This window comes from Salmo salar, chromosome ssa18 (assembly GCF_905237065.1).
Source record: "Salmo salar chromosome ssa18, Ssal_v3.1, whole genome shotgun sequence".
Taxonomy (NCBI): domain Eukaryota; kingdom Metazoa; phylum Chordata; class Actinopteri; order Salmoniformes; family Salmonidae; genus Salmo; species Salmo salar.
In genome coordinates this window covers 7,490,981-7,512,630 of record NC_059459.1, presented here as the reverse complement: position 1 = coordinate 7,512,630, position 21,650 = coordinate 7,490,981, and the positions used below count along the sequence as shown (strand labels likewise).

At 41.3% G+C, this 21,650-nt stretch overlaps 1 protein-coding gene across 1 annotated transcript in view; it reads left to right on the top strand.

Annotated features, from left to right (window-relative positions):
- Positions 1 to 1,454: 1,454 nt before the first annotated feature.
- si:dkey-192p21.6 (heparan-alpha-glucosaminide N-acetyltransferase) overlaps positions 1,455 to 21,650 on the top strand; it is a 38,453-nt gene continuing 18,257 nt past the window's right edge. The window contains exons 1-10 of the mRNA XM_014154261.2: positions 1,455 to 1,604; positions 5,131 to 5,228; positions 5,666 to 5,787; positions 6,810 to 6,928; positions 9,111 to 9,180; positions 9,291 to 9,351; positions 10,377 to 10,459; positions 17,653 to 17,729; positions 18,442 to 18,472; positions 19,399 to 19,559. Of these exons, the coding sequence (XP_014009736.1) occupies positions 1,511 to 1,604; positions 5,131 to 5,228; positions 5,666 to 5,787; positions 6,810 to 6,928; positions 9,111 to 9,180; positions 9,291 to 9,351; positions 10,377 to 10,459; positions 17,653 to 17,729; positions 18,442 to 18,472; positions 19,399 to 19,559 (916 nt within the window). The 5' untranslated portion in view covers positions 1,455 to 1,510. The remainder of the gene's footprint in view (positions 1,605 to 5,130; positions 5,229 to 5,665; positions 5,788 to 6,809; positions 6,929 to 9,110; positions 9,181 to 9,290; positions 9,352 to 10,376; positions 10,460 to 17,652; positions 17,730 to 18,441; positions 18,473 to 19,398; positions 19,560 to 21,650) is intronic.

Sequence of the window (21,650 nt, the reverse complement as noted above, 5' to 3'; positions counted from 1 at the left end):
ATCTCCTTAGTCTTGATCACGTTGCACCACACGGTCAGGTCTCTGACCTCCCCCCTATAGTCTGTCTCATCATTGTCGGTGATCAGGCCTACCACTGTTGTGTCATCAGCAAACTTAATGATGGTGTTGGAGTTGTGCCTGGCCATGCAGTCATGAGTGAACAGGGAGTACATGACCAGACTGAGCACGCACCCCTGAGGGGCCCCTGTGTTGAGGATCAGCATGGCAGATGTGTTGTTACCTACCCTTACCACCTGGGAGTGGCCCATCAGGAAGTCTAGGATCCAGTTGCAGAGGGAGGTGTTTAGTCCCAGGGTCCTTACCTTAGTGATGAGCTTTGAGGGCACTATGGTGTTGAACGCTGAGCTGTAGTCAATGAATAGCATTCTCACATAGGTGTTCCTTTTGTCCAGGTGGGAAAGGGCTGTGTGGAGTGCAATAGAGATTGGATCATCTGTGGATCTGTTGGTGTGGTATGCAAATTGGAGTGGGTCTAGGGTTTCTGGGATAATGGTGTTGATGTGAGCCATGACCAGACTTTCAAAGCGTTTCATGGCTACAGACGTGAGTGCTACGGGTCGGTAGTCATTTAGGCAGGTTACCTTAGTGTTCTTGGGCACAGGGACTATGGTGGTCTGCTTGAAACATGTTGGTATTACAGAGTCAGACAGGGAGAGGTTGAAAATGTCGGTGAAGACACTTGCCAGTTGGTCAGCGCAAGCTCAGAGTACACATCCTGGTAATCCATCTGGCCCAGCGGCCTTGTGAATGTTGATCTGTTTAAAGGTCTTACTCACGTCGGCTGCGGAAAGCGTGACCACACAGTCATCCAGAACAGCTGATGCTCTCATGCATGTTTCAGTGTTACTTGCCTCGAAGCGAGCATGGAAGTTATTTAGCATGTCTGGTAGGCTCGTTTTACCGGGCAGCTCTCGGTTGTGCTTCCCTTTGCAGCCTGTAATAGTTTGCACGTCCTGCCACATCCGACGAGCGTCGGAGCCGGTGTAATACGATTCGATCTTAGTCCTGTATTGACTACGGTTGCAGTACTGACAGAGGGTTGTTTGAGCTCTTCTTTCCCCCCCAAAAGAAAATGAGTCTTAGAATGTGGCTCCCTCTCATCTGTGTGTCTTTGGGTGTAAGACACACCCTGGGATTGTACAGCAACGGAATCTCAATAAAAAAAAACAGGAACTGACTCAGTATGGAGGTGGTGTTAATATCGACTAGCTACCATACTAACAGAGCACACATTCATGTTCATGTTGCATGAGTTTCAAATGTGTGGGTAAAACCTTTGGGTAACATGTCCTATGAGCGCCCTCTTCATAATGCGTTATAAGCATAACTTTGTATGTGACTGTTTAGGCTGTCTTATCCTCTCAATCGGATCCCAAAGAGACTCCAAACAAAATGAGATAACTCTACATGCATAGTGCCCTTTGAACCCCGTTTTATATCTGTAGCTGTCATAAAGATGAGTTGCAGTGGAATTGTTTTGTTGTAGGAAATGGAGCGTAGAAAAGTCCTCACTCAGATCCTATGTGTGTTCTTTCTTACAACTGGACGAAATGAAGGAAAGCTTGATGCGAAGTCGTGTTCAGGTGAGTGTTTTTAATTCAGGAGTAAGGGTGTTAAAGGTGGTCTTATTTTGCTGTCCAACAGAGAATGTATAGGACTTCAGATGTTATGCATTTATAGAAGTACTGCAAACTCAATACATGTGACTGAATCACAGTCATAAACAATTCCTATACGAACCGCTGCACATACTGAGCCTTCGGAAAGAATTCAGACCCCTTGACTTATTCCACATTTTGTTATGTTACAACCTTCTTCTAAAATTGATTTTAAAAAATGTTTCCCTCATATCTACAAACAATATCCCATAGTGACAAAGCAAAAACTGGTTTTAGAAAAATAAAGTTAAATATCACATTTACATAAGTATTCAGACCCTTTAATCAGTACTTTGTTGAAGCACCTTTGGCAGCGATTACAGCATCAATTCTTCTTGGTTATGACGCTACAAGCTTGGCACACTTGTATTTTGGGGAGTTTCTCCCATTCTTCTCTGCAGATCCTCTCAAGCTCTGTCAGGTTGGATGGGGAGCATTGCTGCACAGCTATTTTCAGGTCTCTCCAGAGATGTTTGATCGGGTTCAAGTCCAGGTTCTGGCTGGGCCACTCAAGGACATTCAGAAACGTGTCCCGAAGCCACTCCTGCATTGTCTTGACTGTGTGCTTAGGGTCTTTGTCCTGTTGGAAGGTGAACCTTCGCCCCAGACTGAGGTCCTGAGCGCTCTGCAGCAGGTTTTCATCAAGGATCTCTCTGTACTTTGCTCCATTCATCTTTGCCTCGATCCTGACTGATCTCCCATCACTGCCGCTGGAAAACATCCCCACTGTCACGTCTGCTCCGGCTCCTCGCCTCCGGCATACGCCATCGCCGGAGTACTAACCACCGGTCCTGGGATTCATCATTACGCACACCAGGCACTCATCATTACGCACACCTGTTAATCATTATGATTCACACCTGGACTCCATTACCTTCATCATCTCCTCCCCTTTATATGTCACTCTCCCATGTTCACTCACCAGTTGGTATTGTTATTGTGTATCGACGTTCTGCCTTATGTTAGTGTCATGTTCTTGGTTTTGTTGTTTTATTAAAATGTTTCACCTGCACCTGCTTCCAACTCACCGCCCCATCATTACACCCACAGCATGATGCTGCCACCACCATGCTTCACCGTAGGGATGGGGCCAGGTTTCCTCCAGACGTGACGCTTGGCATTCAGGCCAAAGAGTTCAGTCTTGGTTTCATCATGGTCTGAGAGTCTTTATGTGCCATTTGGCAAACTTCAAGCAGGCTGTCATGTGCCTTTAACTGAAGAGTGGCTTCCGTCTGGCCACTCTACCATAAAGGCCTGATTGGTGAAGTGCTGCTGAGATGGTTGTTCTTCTGGAAGATTCTCCCATCTCCACAGAGGAACTCTGGAGCTCTGTCAGAGTGACCATCAGGTTCTTGGTCACCTCTCTGACCAAGGCCCTTCTCCCCAGATTGCTCAGTTTGGCCGGGCGGCCAGCTCTAGGAAGAGTCTTGGTGGTTCCAAGCATCTTCCATTTAAGAATGATGGAGGCCACTGTGTTCTTCGGGACCTTCAATGCTGCAGAAATGTTTTGGTACCCTTCCCCCAGATCTGTGCCTCGACACAATCCTGTCTCGGAGCTCTATGGACAATTCCTTTGTCCTCATGGCTTGGTTTTTGCTCTGACATGCACTGTCAACTGTGGGACCTTAGAAAGACAGGTGTGTGCCTTTCCAAATCATGTCCAATCAATTTAATTTGTGTAAATAAGGTATTTCTGTTTTTTATTTGTAACACATTTGCAAAAACGGCTAAACCTGTTCTTGCTTTTTCATTATGGGGTATTGTGTGTAGATTGCTTATTTTTTTTAATCAATTTTAGAGTAAGGCTGTAATGTAGCAAAATGTGGAAAAAGTCAAGGGGTCTGAATACTTTCGAAGGCACTGTATATGCCCCTGACTTGAGTGTGAGTCACAGCCAGGCTAATTTATAGTGTCTTAAGCAGACCCAGCGCCAGGATAAAGTGACTAAGGGGGGCCGTTGAAATCGGTGAGTGGGCACAATTTTTGGGGGTTACTTGGATTGGAATTACATTGAATTCTGCTTATATCACGCTATACCACAATAAAAATAAAGTTTAAATGCTGTGACTCCGAGACCATTGAGCGCTTTTGAAGTGACAGGTTGGTGCGACATCTGTAGCCCATCTCCACTTATCATCACAAGCCCATTGTCACTGTATCATCGCAATGTACAGCGCCCTACACATAGACATGGTAATTCACCTATTGCAAACAGCCTATGTGAATGCAGCCAAAATAATGCTAACTAAATGCTGAAAGTAGTTGCCTAGTTAATCATGCATGCAAACAAAAATAATGAATAGCAGTTTGGCTTAGAATACCGACACAACTGCGAATGCGAGCGAATGAATGCAAACCGATCAAAACAGCGGTACCAAGTAGGCCTAGTCAACTAAATATCAAATCGAAAAAGCCAATCTACAATCTATATTTAGGCTAGTTAGATTAACCGTAAGCAAACACGGAAAATGGAGATCCAAATAACCAAAACATAGCCTGCTACAGTGAGATGCAGCCATGCTTCCTGAGTAATCGATCATTCCATTCCAAAATATTATTGTAGGATCCCCTTCAAATGCCAGTTGGATTAGTTGACCTTTTCTCAGGTGTAGCATGTTTCTTCTGTGCTGACTGAACACATTTGTCAAAGTGGAAAATGAGTTCTTGCATGTAGCTGTGGATGCCCCTCTAAAGTCAGCCCATGTGTCAGTAAGCACGGTCGGCATGGCGGAGAGAGGCCCAAAGAACCGTTGCAGGATATCTAGTGGGGTCCATTTGTCCTCATTGGAGCCGGAGCCGGCGATTTCAGTCTGCAAAAACTGGCGAGCGACACTAAACTCAGCTTCCACCGAATCTGTTTTGCTTCGATCCAGCAGTGGTTTCAAATTTTTTCACATCTTAGAAAGTCATGTCTCACTGCGTCAAGGTCACGCAGAGCTTCCACCAGTTGCCTGTTGCATTCGCTGAATCGTTCAGACATTTTTTCTTTTCTTCTTTCAGCTAGCTAAGAACCTACCCAAAACTCTGTAGTGGTGAGGAGTGAGGTAGAGTTGAGTGAAGCAGCTTAAATGGCAAACTTGACCTCACCCTTATAAATCCTAATAAAATATCACAGGCGGAGGCATATCACGTTATTCACTTAGCCTTACCACAGATGAGAAGCGTTTTTCCCCTCTTTGTATGGAAACCCAAAGGAGTCATACCTAACCACCCCAGTGACCTTCCATAGCCCCCCTACACACACCGACGCGCCAACCTGTCACTCATTTGACCTTTTTTTTGCTATTTTTATATAGGGACATAAAACTCAAACGGAAGGGGCATTTTTTGCCCACTCGTGGCACTGGGCCCAGTCTTAAAAATACTTTTTTATCTTTAAGATTCAGATCAAGCTTTTTAATGTCATTGTAAAATTACAGTATCAATATTGTTATGAATCCATTGTATTTAGGATGGCCTGCATTGAAATTAGACCAGGCATGTCTGACGTTCCATAACCAGCTACCAACCGGAGTAGATGTCCTCTACACGTCTGATTACTGCTACAAGGTACAGTGTCTATTACTGCTACAAGGTTACAGTGTCTATTACTGCTACAAGGTACAGTGTCTATTACTGCTACAAGGTACAGTGTCTATTACTGCTACAAGGTACAGTGTCTATTACTGCTACAAGGTACAGTGTCTATTACTGCTACAAGGTTGAAAAGGGTAAAAGAAAAAAGGTCAATGGGAGATTCAGAGAGGCAATACGATATTTAGGTAAAAATGTAAAAAGACAGCTGCATATTTTAGCTCCATTCACAGGTGCAACAGTGCTCAGTAAATCTGGTCCAGGGTGCACATTACATGACCTGGCATATCGTACTTCTATATTTTTATGAAACAAAGAAAGTTATACGGTGTGTTCGACGGCAACATCGTAACCAAACGTCACGAACCTGTGCCTTTTTAGAATCTGCTTAGCCTGTTTTCTACCCCATGCAGTGTCTGTACCAGCCCCTGGTCAGTGTTCTAAATGGTCCCCAGAATGCATCTGTCGTGGTCAGCACCGTCTTCACTCTGACACTGCAGTTACAACCAATGGGCAGAAACACAACTCTCTGCAGGTAACACATTCATAGATATTGAGCACATAATTAGGCATACGACTGGCCTGGCATCTACTTAGGCAATACATAACAATTGCCATAGATAGTGTTGCCATCAATGAGCAACATACATGAATTAAGCATTATAGTTGTAGGTTGCAGGTCTGTAATGTTCCCAGGTCTTGGCACAGAGCAGAATATACTGCATTGGCATTCCAATGATTGCATTTGAAATCCATGAGATTATTTACTGGGGTGGGAATGTAATCCTGACCTGCTTTCTGAGCCTGACATATGCTCCTGCTGAAACTACCTCGCCGAGTATTGATCAGAGGCCCTTTTTGGAGGTTAATAGGAGCTGACACTCCAATAATAAAGGAAAGAGCCATTAAGCCTGCAAAGAAACATGTCTGGTGGAAACCTCAGAAGAGACGTTCTACAAGAAGAGGCGGTGGCCATATATATAAACAATCAGAGCTTTACAAGAGGTCAGGGCAGAGCATTCCATTTGGGGCTCACCCTTGAACGTGCTCCAAGGGATCTAGTTTCACACAACAAGGCAGGGGCAGGTTTCTCTTCTCCTCTTCAGCTGAGGTCTAGTCTTAGGCTTCCTATAGATCAATGCTGAGGTCCCTAACCAAACTGAGCCACTATTGATTTCCTTTATCCCTTAAAAAAAACACTCCAAGTGATAGCTAGTATGTCATCCCCCAGATATATCAATAAGAGCTTGTAATGCACATTTTGGGGGGTTGAAACCGGAGATGTATAGGATACAGCTGAAGGCTGCACTACTGGCTTATAGACACTAGGTATCCCCACAAGCTACATTTATTCTTGTGCAGAAACCTCAGAGGGCATAGCGTGGAAAGGACCATTTACCTCTAAGGTCAAAGGGAAATTCATACTCAAGTGTACTGTAGCAATGTCCAGTGAATGTATGATACAGTAGAGTAAAAGGACAATCAAATGCATGCTTTTTGGTGATGAATGTAATGATGACTGTCTTCCCCTTATTGAGTGCATTGTTGTTGATACAGTTGGAATCAGTTGTATGAAGAAGCTGGCCATTACTCTGTCTGGATCCAAGAGTCAGAATCTCCCATCAATGTCATTTGCTATCAGACTGTGGATGTCAGTCCAAGAAACATCTATTTCCGTGAGTTAACAAAAACAATTTCCTGTCATTTTGAAAACAAAACATTTAGAACAGCACCATTTTTTTATACTAGATACTAGATACTCATACTTTACCAAAAAATAAATATTTCAAAAATTATTTTACAGAAACTTTGACAAATTTTACAATTTTATTTTACAGATTAGATTATTTAAGATATGGACCATTTGCATTTTTATATACTTTTTGTGGCATCACAATTATTGAGTACAGTGGATGATATGCAAAATGACAATACCATTTTAAGTAGAAAGTACTAATGTACTTGACTCCTAGGAGTAAGGCTAAGCCTGTGACTGGATCCTCACAGTTCCTAATTGAGACAGCAAAGAAGAGACATCAGCTGTGTTGTACACTTCTGTTGAGAAGTAAACCTCTTTCCTCTCGTGGGACAAGATGCGTATCGATTAGATAAGACGGACGTTCTTGAAAACTGATAAAAATAAAAGCTTTTCTGTTTGTTTTGGTCGGTGCTCTGTGCAAGAAAGAGATTCTGGGTAATACATTAGGGAGCGTGAAGGGATTAAGCCGTAATGGGATTTTGAAAGCTTCTCTCTCTATAATGTACACTCCATTTAACAATACTGCAGATTGAGTTGTGAGGTAAATTTCTGTTAGAAATACAGTATATGTGATAGAGAATGTGTTGCGGTCCTGTAACTCTACGTATATACCAATTGTAACCAAGTCTCATGAGCTATAACACCATGAATATTACAGTGGACATGCAAGTCCACTCTCTAATGTTGTTAGTACTGTATTGCACATACAGTACCCAAGACCACAAGTCACCTGCATGGTTAATCTAAGCCATATTGCTTCCTGAGTGGTTTGTGGTATAGTGACCATTAATAAGCATTCATCTAACTAATATACATGCCTCAAGGTCATTTTAGGATCTAATTTCCATGTCCATTGCCGTTTCAGTGTTGAGTTTAAATGAAACTGATCCTGAATCTGTAAGTTATTTAGCTGACAATGAAGATGACTCTACTGTACATATGTAAAACGATTTGATTATTTTAACCAGGACACAGTTTCCTTTCATATCACATTTCTATGTTGAGGATAAGGACTTTTTTGAAGGTCTTTTTCAGAAGGGATCCCGTGCGTAGTCTTTGTTTAGAGTGGATGTCATAGTGTGTATTCAACGGGCTCTGTGTTTGTTTTTCCACTCTACGACAAACAGGGAGCACTGCATTTCCTGTCCCCTCTGCTTTGAGTCCTCTAATTACATAGCTGTTTTCATATTCTATAGGTCAATGACTCTTGTTTGGCCAATTGATATATTTATATATTATATGGCTATTATCTTTCAATTTAGCACATTAACCTATCCAAGAAGGCAATATCACTATTCTTTCCGTGGCCCAGCCCCTGACATACACTGAGTGTTCAGAACATTAAGGACACCTGCTTTTTTCCATGACACAGACTGGCCAGGTGAATCCAGGTGAAAGCTATGATCCCTTATTGATGTCACTTGTTAAATCCACTTCAATCCATGTAGATGAAGGGGAGGAGACAGGTTAAAGAAGGATGTTTAAGCCTTGAGACAACTGAGACATGGATTGTGTTTGTGTGCCATTCAGAGGGTGAATGGGCAAGACAAAAGATTTAAGTGCCTTTGAACGGGTTATGATAGTAGGTGCCAGGCACACTGGGGGGGGGGGGGTGTACTCTACTGTCCCTTAGATTACATAGATTGACTGCTCTGTGATGGATTGGTCTAGAATTTCATATTGGGCTGCGTTTGTCCCTTGAGGGATCACCTGGTTGGGTGACAGTAAGCCACTGGGGAGCTTAGAGACTGACAATGGGGAGAAAATCGTTTGACCTGGAAGTGGTAGTTCGCCCTCCAATCCCTTTGATAGAGGGGTATATAACTCTCCTGACATGAACATCCAGACTGGGCAGTGATGGAACATAGGAAGTTGTTGTCTGGTTTCTCTCGTCAGTTCAGTCAGAAAGGATTTGGGTAATTTAAACTATATTCAATTATGAACTCATTATTTGTATAGTTTTATTTACTAGGATTATTTCAAAAATATATGTTTTATAATTTTTTTAGTGTCCCAAATTTACAAGGGAGATCCATTCCCCTGCTTCCTATTCGCAAGTGCCCTCCACTGACTCATACTCTTTTGACCTTGTTGTACAGCTCTGTTGGTGGCAGCTCTTCTACTGGCACTTATTGCTCTCCTATCTGTCGTTGCTCCCTACCTGTACAGGTACTGTATTTAAAATCATTTTACAGTGGACTTTCTAAATACTGTACGCTTTGATCTGAAGCCAAACTGACGTGCTGTGACAGTTGAAGCTCCTTGTTTTCTGTTTACAGGAGGCGTTGTACGACAAAGCTTATCAAGACCATTTGTCGCGAAGGACAACATGCAATGGATGTAAGTATAGTATTCATATTCCCTTATCACAACGCAAATCTCAAATTAGGATTTAACCCTATGTTTCTCTGTACAATACATTATGTTTCTACATCCAAAACATCACTTATCTTATAGAATTCATTGTCCTCTGGAATCGAAACTCAACTTCAGCTTTGATCTACCAAATGCATTGAAATGTTTTCATGCACTTTTTCTATTAAGTTTAAGAGGCATTTGAATGAATGAAAGCCTCCAGACTCTGGTCACTAAGCCATTTGTGAGATACTAATATGATAATTGATACAAATGTTAGCAGAGTCAGCAGACCTACATTAGTGATAGATCAAGCATTGTATCTATCATCTTGTCTTGGTCCATGACGTGACAGCCTGACAGGCTCCTGCGTGTTTTTGGAGAGCATGAATAGCTCCTCTCATCTTCTCGAGGAAGAGGCCTTCATCTCCCATATGCTCTCGTGATGGCAGTCAGATCCATCATACAGAATTAGTGCTAGTGTCTTCCTGCTCTGGCCCTCCAAACTGCTGCATGGAGGCCAACAGGCCAGGGTATTCAAACTGGGAGGGCAGCAGGCCAGAGTAATCCAAGCCCGCTCTTTAAAAAACAAGGAAGTAGTGGCCAACTACTACTCAGCAAGGCTAGAAAGAAGGATAGAGACATACAAGTCCAACTGGATCAATCTGACTCATTTCTCTACTCTGTAACTGCAAATTCAAGTTTTCTTTGGGTTTGTTACACACTAGCAGAGGTGATAATATCAAGTAAGCATGATTTCACTATGGTTTTTTGCCAACAGTGAACATTACATACTGTACTGCTTACATTATTCAAGGGTATTTATTTATACACGTGTAACTTATGTAGTGTGCAACAAGTACGGAAGTCATAACTGCTTGTGCTGTACTCACTAGCTTATTACATGGTTATAACAGGTTATTACACTGGCTTGTACTTTGGTGTAAGGCCTAATGTAAAGTAGCACCCCCCCAAAATGAAAGTTTGTTTACTGAAATGCTGTTGTTCAGGATGAAACCCAAGGTTGTGGGGATGAGGTTAACACTGCCCAACCAAAACCAACACGACTGCGCTCACTGGATACTTTCCGAGGGTACGTACATGGAATTGACTGTTTATCTCTCTGTCGCCCTGTATGGCTTGTTTACATGCTAATTGGTTTCAGGCTAATCATAGGCATGCTGAAGTTATACAGAACACAAAAGTATGTATTGTATAACAACATATTATACGGGTCACTGTCTGGTTACATGGTCACTTGAGCCTTTGTTTTCAGGCAATCGCTTTGGGCATGATTTGTAATATCTTGTTGTCTATCTATGGTTGAGAACAGCGTATTTCTGTTGGACAGGAGTGGTGTGATTTAATCTCGGATCCCTGCTCTACTTAATAGTGGCCTCAGGGCAAACACAAAGCATGCCCCTCTGGAAACAGGAAGCTGGCGTGGGTTTGACCTCCCCTTCGCCAAATAATTGATGTAATAATACCATCAACATATCAGCACATATTCACTGAGCCATAGATCTACAGCTGGGATAGAAAGGAAAGAGCTTTCCAGAGCCAGGTTTTTTAGTATCATGCAGACTTCTCCATATCTGCTCCCTTCATCTGATGATTTTGTAAATGTTGAAATCTCATTCGCTGTATCTGCTCAAGCTGACTTAATATTATTTTGGTCGGATTGTATATCTTCAAATCAACATATCAAGCCTTCCTCAACCGGGAAAATGAAACTGCTCATCATCACATTGTTTCAAAATGCTTTTAGTTACCAGGAAATTACCATGATGTAGATACTAGTGATTGTGGAAGAAAATCAATACAGTTACATATAAAAACATTTTTGGGGGATGATATATCGATATTTGAATCCAAGTATCGATTTGTAAAAATCCCAACGCTACTGTAGAAATCCTAACGCTACTGTACTATAGGTAACGTTAGCTAGCACCATTTGGCTGTACCTGCGCCAAAACGCCTGTATTTTTCATCCTATAGCTTGTTCTACGTCTTCTTTTGAAATGGTGAGCGAGCATGTTTTCAGCGCTTTTATTTCCCTGACTGATCAGAACTCGTTTTCTCATGCTCTCTCTCTCTTGTCCCTCTGCAGCAGACACATCGTGAGCGATATGTTCGGAAAACATCAAATCACAATTAAAATGCAGGATTCAAATCACAATACATGCAGAATTATGAGAATCGCAATACATACTGTATCAGCACCTAAGTATCGCGATAACGTCGTATCGTGAAGTCCCTGGCAATTCCCAGCCCTAGTAGATACATTGCCGTATAATAAATTGTAGTAATAAATCACATTTTCACATGCTCTAGAGAATACAAGTACAAGTTAAAGGCCCAATTAGAAGCTTGTGAAAACAAGTGTTCTTACTACTGTTCCCTGACACTAAGCAGTAACTTCACTCTGGGCTTTTCACATATAATCAACGACAGACCTATCTCATCAGAAACATATCAGAATGTTGAAATGAAGGCTAACATATGTCACTGACGGTAACATTTACTTATATGTCACTGTAATGACATATTACTGTAGTTATGGCTCGTACTAGAAGACAGAAGGAGTCTGGTGCTAGTGTGGATGGGGGACGTACAACATGGGTTGATTCATAACAACCTTCCTAATGCATTTATTCAATGTCATTCATCAGGAGTTTTCAAAAATAAAAGTCCCTTTTCATTACGGAACTAAAAGTTATCAGTAACACTGAAATAGATCTTCATGTATCCATTGTACAACTGACATTTTTATTTCCACAGCCACAGTACCCAACCCATGTGTTATCCTAATAACACTTGTTTCTGGCTGTTATTGGCAGAAAACACAATGAAGGAATAACATGACGTTTACGAATGGTGCTCCAGAGCAGAAGGTGCTTTAGGCCGGGTAGGCCGGGCCCTCTGTTTACTTCAGATCCAACTTGTCCTATCGTCACAAAAAAGTTCATAATTCAATATGATAATATTGATCATTCCGATGGCTGTTTACCCGGTGGCATCTTGCCAAATTGAAAGATCTCAAGAGAGGATGCAAAACACACAGTGCACACTGTCACTGACCACCAACCCTATGCGGCTCCCAGCCTGTTACGTGAATAGTGTGACAGAGGGTTGGGTACTGTGTCAGTATCACATTTCCATTGTACAATGGTGAAATGAAATAAAGATTTATTTCAAGAAACTTTTATTTTTGAAAGCTTGTTATGAGTGATGTTGAATAAATGTGCTAAAACGTTTTATGACTGATACTGCAACACTCATAAAGGTGTTACGACTGGTTTCATAAAGATGTTATGAATGCCTTGTATGAATGTATATTCTCTTCAAGTAAAGTTACCGGATTTTATCATATGTAACACAAAGTTAAATTTGCCTGAGAAGATATACCGCTGAAACAATCTGTAACATATCGATGTTCTCATAATGTCCTATACCTCGAGACGCGCTTTATCAAAGCACAACTCGGGGCTCAAGATTAACGTTCCAATGCACCTTAGCTGGATGAGTTATGATCCAGATCCCAGTAAGTAACAACTTTTCACTGAGGAAAAGAGGCATCAGTCATCTGCCATGAAGGCTGGTACATTTTTGAAGCCAAAGGGGTTTCTTCTCCTCTGAAAGACTTCTCAGCTCATTCCTCAGACTCCACTACCATGAGAACAGCTTAACTTTGCTTGCGTTTACATTTTTCTAAAAGGATCTTGATTTTAGTCTTGTGGCACTTCTAAAAGCCTTCAGCCGTTTCACTTATTTTGAAGATTACGCTAAAGATTAGTTGTAATAAATTGAAGATGCAACAACAATTACAGCAAAACAGGATAGTGTAACTTACAAATGGAACCAGGGGGCTGAGCCAATAACATGTCTCATTAGAATATGACAAAATAGCGACATTTAACCATTGTCACCTAAACTCACGTCATATAGCATGGTTAGGGCTACCATGTTAATATTACATTCTGGCATTCATATAATGAATAACAAAGATAGTTACAGTGCATTCGGAAGGTATTCAGACCCCTTGACTTTTTCCACATTTTGATATGTTTCAGCGTTATTCTAAAATGGATTAAATAAATGGTTTTCCTCATCAAGCTACACACAATACCCCATAATAACGAAGCAAAAACAGGTTTTTAGAAATGTTTGCAAATTTATATATTTTTTTCAACAGAAATATCTTATTTGCATAAGTATTCAGACCCTTTGCTATGAGACTCGAAATTGAGCACAGGTGCATCCTGTTTCCATTGATCGTCCTTGAGATGTTTCTACAACTTGATTGGAGTCCGCCTGTGGTAAATTCAATTGATTGGACATGATTTGGAAAGGCACACACCTGTCTTCCTAAGGTCCCACAGTTGACAGTGCATGTCAGAGCAAAAACCAAGCCATGAGGTCGAATTAATTTTCTGTAGAGCTCCGAGACAGGATTGTGTCGAGGCACAGATCTGGGGAAGGGTACCAAAACATTTCTGCAGCATTGAAGGTCCCCAAGAACACAGTGGCCTCCGTCATTCTTAAATGGAAGAAGATTGGAACCACCAAGACTCTTCCTAGAGCTGGTCGCCTGGCCAAATTATGCAATCTGGGGAGAAGGGCCTTGTTCAGGGAGGTGACCAAGAACCCGATGGTCACTCTGACAGAGCTCCAGAGTTTCTCTGTGGAGATAGGAGAACCTTCCAGAAGGACAACCATCTCTGCAGCACTCCACCAATCAGACCTTTATGGTAGAGTGGCCAGACGGAAGCCACTCCTCAGTAAAAAGCACATGACAGCCCGCTTGGAGTTTGCCATAAGGCACCTAAGGACTCTCAGACCATGAGAAACAAGATTCTCTGGTCTGATGAAACCAAGATTGAACTCTTTGTCCTGAATGCCAAGCGTCACATCTGGAGGAAGTTTTTCAGGGACTGGGAGACTAGTCAGGATCGAGGGAAAGATGAATGTAGTAAAGTATCCTTGATGATAACCTGCTGCAGAGCGCTCAGGACCTCAGACTGGGGTGAAGGTTCACCTTCCAACAGGACAACGACCCTAAGCACACAGCCAAGACAACGCAGGAGTGTTTTTGAATTTTTTTATGTATACTAACCTGTTTTCGCTTTGTTATTATGGGGTATTGTGTGTAGATTGATGAAGGACATTTTTTTAATCCATTTTAGAATAAGGCTGTAACGTAACAGAATGTGGAACAAGTCAAGCGGTCTGAATACTTTCTGAATGCACTGTATGTGCACCAATGTTATGAATAGACTCGATCGATAGGTGGATGTTTATTGAGAGGACAGTATACTTTTCATTCTGTGCTTTGATATTTGGCCACTGAAATAAGCAGCATGACATTTCCTCTCAAGTACTAGACATTTGTTATGACTAGATTGGGTTTCCATGTACTTGATGTGGCTAGCGATAATGTAAGTAACTCAATACTAAATAGTGATTGAGTGTAGCCATCCATTTGCTTGTAGGCTAAAGAGGCGGTGTATAGAACTTAAAGCCTAATTGCTGATGCATGTAAAGAGATCAAACCCCCCAAAATGTGATGGTATTATCGTCCAAGCGCATCCACAGTGGATATAATAAGTCTTAACCCCCTTTGATTTTGTTCCATGTTTTGATGCGTTACAAAGTGGGATTGAAGAATATTTAATTGTCTTTTTTTGTCATTGATCTACACAAAATACTCCATAATGTCAGTGAAAAGAAAAGTATACAAAGGTTTACAAATTAATACAAATTAAATAGCTAAAATATAGTTATTGCATTCACCCGATTTGTTTAGTCAAGCCTAAATTAGTGCAGGAGTAAAATGTGGCTTAACAACTCACATAATAAGTTACATCGACTCACTCTGTGTGAAATAATCAGCGTTCTTCTGTCTCCCAATCAAACAACATTTGTAAGGTCCCTCAGTCAAGTATTGAATTTCAAGTACCGATTCAACTACAAAGACCAAGGAGCTTTTCAAAAGCCTCATAAAGAAGGGGATTGATTGATAGGTGGCTAACAACAACAAATCAGACATTGAATATCTCTTTAAGCGTGGTCAATTAATAATTATGCTGTGGATGACCACCCTGACACATCAAAGATACAGTTGTCCTTCTGAACTGAGCTGCAGGACAGGAAAGAAACTGCTGTAATCAGCTGTAATCACCGCAAAATGTGTTTCTAACATGTATTGATTCAGGGGGTGAATACTTTTTCATTAATCGTAAAATCTTTTTTAGAATTGTAGTATTTTGTGTAGGTTGTTGACAAAAAATGTCAATTAAATCCATTTTAATCCCACTTTGTAATACTTGTATTTTTTTATGCAATGATAACCACTGTATTAGTCATGACATTGTGTCTGTGTTTTGTATAGAAGCTAGGTGGTGTTTTGTTGTCATTCACCTGTATCTGGCTGGTGTTCGTCAAACTGTTTATCACAGAATTGTTATTAGTATGCTGAGAAGCTTCAACGATTCCATTTGCTGATAAAGTGGTAAAAAACGACAACAATCAAGTCTATTCAGATTAGGTGGTTTAACCAGACAATCATTGGAATTTGAACTAAATGAGTGAAGTGCTCATGTTTTGTACTGTAAAGTAGCTTAATAATCACAATCTTTTGCCCTCTGTCACAAGCCAATTTCATAAGGCATTTGGAAGGATTAGGAATTGGTAATTTAATCTGACTAAAATGGTTCTCTCAAAGATTTAGGCCAGAGAGTCAGACACCAAATGCATTTAATTTAGAAGATTGGCAATAAGCCGTTATATTGCAGCAATTTACACAGGCCTCATCTGGAAAATGACTTAACCTTTGTCTCTGTCTCTATGACAACTAATGGACGTATTCGTTACAATCGGGAATGAGGACGCATGCGACGTGTGTTTCCGTGCATGTGTGCGCATGCGTGCATGTGTGCGCATACAAGCATGAATGTATGTGCGCGTGTGTGCCTGTGTATATGCATGTGTGTATGCAACAGAGTTCGCTTGGCTTTAATATCCCTTTTGAGATGATAGTGCCAGATTCAAATCTTGTATCAGCAGGTTAGGGCTAAAAGGAGCAGTAATGGCTTCTGGTGTGCTTCTTAATTGAATCTGGGCAGAAAAACAAGCGAGGCTCAAGCTGAGGTAGACACAGTGCACCTTATCAGATCACCTCTACTGGGTGCTTGCTTTATGGTCCTCAAATAATGTTTTATTTATTCCATTAACATTACTCATGAATCAAAAGCAGAAATGGTATTTTAAAGCTGGTGAAAGGAGTGAATCTGCCATATGCGAAAGCTACGGCACTATACCTGTGAAGCAAATTTGTGCAATGTAAATGTAAATACCCATTTTCTGAAATGTGATACAAACACCCGTCTCCAGTAGTGGCTGATTCAGTGTGGTATTCCATCATGTATGCTGTGTTTCAGCGGCCCTCGCGAGCACTAAGTTATAAGTGTATCATAAATTAGAGTCAAAGTCTTTAGTCAGCAGTCCTGCACGAGTAGATCTAGAGGACAAGTGTTCATTTCCTGAGTGATTCATTATGCTTAGATTGCATTTTCTTGTATTACGTTTCGGTGTGTGAAAATATACAGTGGTGGAAAAAGTTCCCAATTGTCATAAAGATATCTTAATAGAAAATGACTCAAGTAAAAGGAATAGTCACCCAGTTAAAGGTAAAGTATAAATCATTTCAAATTCCTTATATTAAGAAAACCAGACGGCACAATTTTCTTGTTTTTTTTATTCACGGATAGCGAAGGGCACACTTCAGCACTCAGACATAATCTACAAATAAAGCATGTGTTTAGTGAGTCCGTCAGATCAGAGGCAGAAGAGATGATCAGGGATGTTCTCTTGATAAGTGTGTGAATTGGACGATTTTGGTGTCCTGCTAAGCATTCAAAATGTAAAGAGTACTTTTGGGTGTCAGAGAAAATGCATGAAGTTAAAAGTACATTCTTTTCTATAGGAATTTGTGAAGTTAAAGTTGTCAAAAATATAAATAGTAAAGTAAAGTACAGATACCCCAAAAGTATTTTTACATAAGTACTTTACACCACTGAGAATATACCCACCCTTGGCCTTTTGATCTTTGATTCAGAAGTCATGTCATTATTAAAAGTAAATGATGTAAAACAGAGTAGTTATGTACTGTACCAACATTTTCTTTATAATTTCATGCTAGGTGTCAATGTCCAATAATAACAATGCTAGCCTACCAGCTGGTTACATGTTCAACTGAAATCTATATATTTTTTTCAATATTTATAGACTTTCCCTGACAATCATGGTTTTTGTGAACTATGGAGGTGGAGGGTACTGGATATTTGAACATGCACCTTGGAATGGTTAGTATACAATTCTAACATACATCACCACACCATACACACCAAACTCTCTCCATGATCAAATTCTACTGTAAATTCAGGCTCAAACCAGCAAGGAGGGCAATGGTGTAATTTCTTATCTAGGCCATCAAGGACCCTCCCAATGGATCAATAACACTAACAACCTAGGGGAAGAAGAGGAGGGAGGGTTGCATGTTAAATCTTAATGGAGACTATTACCAAATGCATCTCCAACAGTATTTAAAGGGAAACTCAATTTAAGCTTCATAATAGCCCCTTCATCACATCGGCTGAATCGTATAGATTCCGATGGAAAGTTGATGGATTTTGATGGCTCCAACCGTCATGGAGGTTTGGACGTTTATAAATCACTCAGTCTGAAAGTCCAACTATAAAAGCAAAAAAAAATTAATAAATGACTTCAGGGGCATGGAATAAATGATTATTAATCAAACGGCCAGGCTGTTTTGGAGTGGAGCCCAGTTTGTATTGCGAGTCTTGATTATCTGGACAGAAGACCAAGAACTATAGATCTTTAATAGCATAGTAGGTATACTGTATGTTTTGTTTCTCACAGTTTCTCTGACTGAATGGCTATATTTAATCATGCACTTATGACAGTATGAATACGGTCTGTCTGTCTGTGTCTGTCTGCTTGGTCTATCCATCTGTATTGATCCCTGTGACCTATAAGCATGTCTCTTTGTTCCAGGTCTTACTGTGGCTGATCTTGTGATGCCTTGGTGGGTTTCACTGCAACAACTGTTAGAATCACTGTAGAATTATTACAGGCATGAGCAGAGGCAGCTCTTACACACGCTACGAGCTAATTATGCTCCTACGTTGCGAACACAGTCAAGTAGTTCTCACCGATCACATGATCTCTGATTAGCACTGCACAGTAACTAACACTACAATAACACGCATGGTGTTTCAATTACCTTTTGTTTCAACCAATTTGATAACTCATTGACAGTGTGTGGTTAGGGCTCCTTTGTTCAGACATACATACACTTGTTTAACACTGAATATTATTGAATATTATGCACTAAATTGTTCAGTCCCAAATGTTTATTGAACACAGAGGGGTAATGACGCGATTAGATGCGGGGCATCATAGTCAGGAACTTTATATGGGTGGGGTGTATATCACTGTAGCAGTATAGCCTATCTAGCAGAGCAATCAGTGTACATATCAGGGCAGTAATTAGGATAGACATGACAAAGAATACAATGAATTGTAGATTTATATTTGTTATCCAGAAATGGTATTAGACCCTTTGACCAGCAAGATTATCCTTTATCCTTCGGTATTGTAGCTAATTAAAGTGATATTACACTCCAAAATCAAAGTTTGTCCATTTTTTATTTTTTTTACCTCACAATTGGTCATCTGTTTTGTAGATTCAGCTATAAGCCACAATCCAAAATGAATGGACACGATAAGCATCATGTCATTTCTAGACTTGCGGTGCTTATCTTATACATTCCTTTGGGGTTGAAGCACAGCTGGACAAACACAGTTAAAGGTGCGGGGCATAGATTTATCTTGATATTAGAGTGCTTTTGAGGTAGGAAAACATCTGTCAAACTTTGATCATCGAGTGCAATGTCCCTTTAATTGAGTTGTCTCTGAGTACTGTAATGTTTCACTGTGTGTGTCATTCAGGTTTGTGTTCATCATTGGGACGTCTGTAGTATTGGCCTTCACCTCCATGCAGAAAAAGGGAGTTAGCCGTCGGCAGCTAATACGCAAGCTAACATGGAGAACTGTGGTCCTCATCCTTATCGGCTTTTGTTTCATGAACTACTCTCCAAAGGATGGATTATGTAGGTATACACACTTTCTTTTACAAAAAATGTTGTTTGATTTACCAAGGAACGTCGTTAACCCTAAATCATAACCGTGCATGCACCAGAAACATATGGGAGTAATGAAACATGCAGTAAGTAATTCAAGTTATAAAACTAAACTTGCCATTGAAGCAGTTCAGGAGCTGAATCTGTAGCAAGTCATTACAAACTTTCCCCACCAGTATCTTCCTGGTTCCATATGACCTTACCATGATGAGTTTGGAAAACTATTATTTAGATACCATTAGATACACTACATGACCAAAAGTGTGTGGACACCTGCTCGTTGAACATCTCATTCCAAAATCATGAGCATTAATATGGAGTTGGTCCCCCCTTTGCTGCAATAGCAGCCTCCGCTCTTCTGGGAAGGCTTTCCACTAGATGTTGGAACATTGCTGCGGGGACTTGCTTCCATTCAGCCACAAGAGTATTAGTGAGGTCGGGGCACTGATGTTGGGCGATTAAGCCTGGCTCGTAGTCCGTGTTCCAATTCATCCCAAAGATGTTCAATAGGGTTGAGGTCAGGGCTCTGTGCAGGCCAGTCCAGTTCTTCCACACCGATCTCGACAAACCATTTCTGTAGCATTGTCATGCTGAAACAGGAAAGGGCCATCCCCAAACTGTTGCCACAAAGTTTGAAGCACAGAATAGTCTAGAATGTCAATGTATGCTGTAGCGTTAAGATTTCCCTTCACTGGAACTAAGGGGCCTAGCCTGAACCATGAAAAACAGCCCCAGACCATTATTCATCCTCCACCAAACATTACAGTTGGCACTAAGCATTGGGGCAGATAGAGTTCTCCTGACATCCGCCAAAGCCAGATTCGTCCGTCGGGCTGCCAGATGGTGAAGAGTGATAGTGGAGGCTGCTGCGGGGAGGACGGCTCATAACAATGGCTGGAATGGAGTAAATGGAATGGCATCAAACACATGGAAACCATGTGGGTTGATGTATTCCACTCCATGAGTCCATCCTCCCTAATTAAGATGCCACCAACATCCTGTGGATTCATCACTCCAGAGAATGCATTTCCACTGCTCCAGAGTCCACGTGGATGTCAATTAAGGCCCCCCCCCACATCTCTCTGATTCAGAGGGGTTGGATTAAATGCGGAAGACACATTTCAGTTGAAGACGTTCAGTTGTACAACTGACTAGGTATCCCCCTTTCCCTTTCCCTTCCAATGGCGGGAAGCTTTACACCACTCCAGCTGATGCTTGGCATTGCGTATGGTGATCTTAGGCTTGTGTGCGGCTTCTCTGCCATTGAAACCCATTTCATGAAGCACCCGACAAACAGTTATTGTGTTTCCAGAGGCAGTTTGGAACTCTGTAGTGAGTTCAGATGAGGACAAATCATTTTTATACGCGCTTCAGCCCTCAGCGGTCCCGTTCTGTGAACTTGTGTGGCTCTGGCAGGGCAAACATTTGATGAACTGACATGTTGGAAAGGTGGCATCCTATGACGGTGCCACGTTAAAAGTCATTGAGCTCCTCAGTAAGGCTATTCTACCGTTTGTCTATGGAGATTGCATGGCAGTGTGCTTGATTTTATACATCGATCAGCAACGGGTGTGACTGAAATAGCAGAATCCACTCATTTGAAGGGGTGTCCACATACTTTTGTATATATAGTGTATCTTCATTACAAACTGTAGAGTTCAATGTTTCCTAGGTCTTGTTCTTGGTCGCCATGCTAAATGCTGGAACAATTGCAATGTTTTTCTTATGTAAAGCCCCTTTTGGATTATGATTATGAAGTCTGACAGCGTAGGGTAGCGGGCAGCGGCTGGCTGCCAGAGACGTGACAGGGTTAAATGAGGAAAGCTGTCGGGACAATGTGGAGTTATTACTGTCCACGAGGGTCAGAACGGGCGCCCTTCACACATTAGCTAACCCCGGCGCTAATGGACTTTCCTGGGTGGATGTCTCTGTAACCGGGTTAAAAAAATATATTGTTATTCCTCGCAGAGGGGAACACAGCATCAGGGGACATTTAACAAAAAAAGGATTTGAGCAAAAACAACCAGTGTTGCTGTAATGGACATTTTCAACAGATAGTGT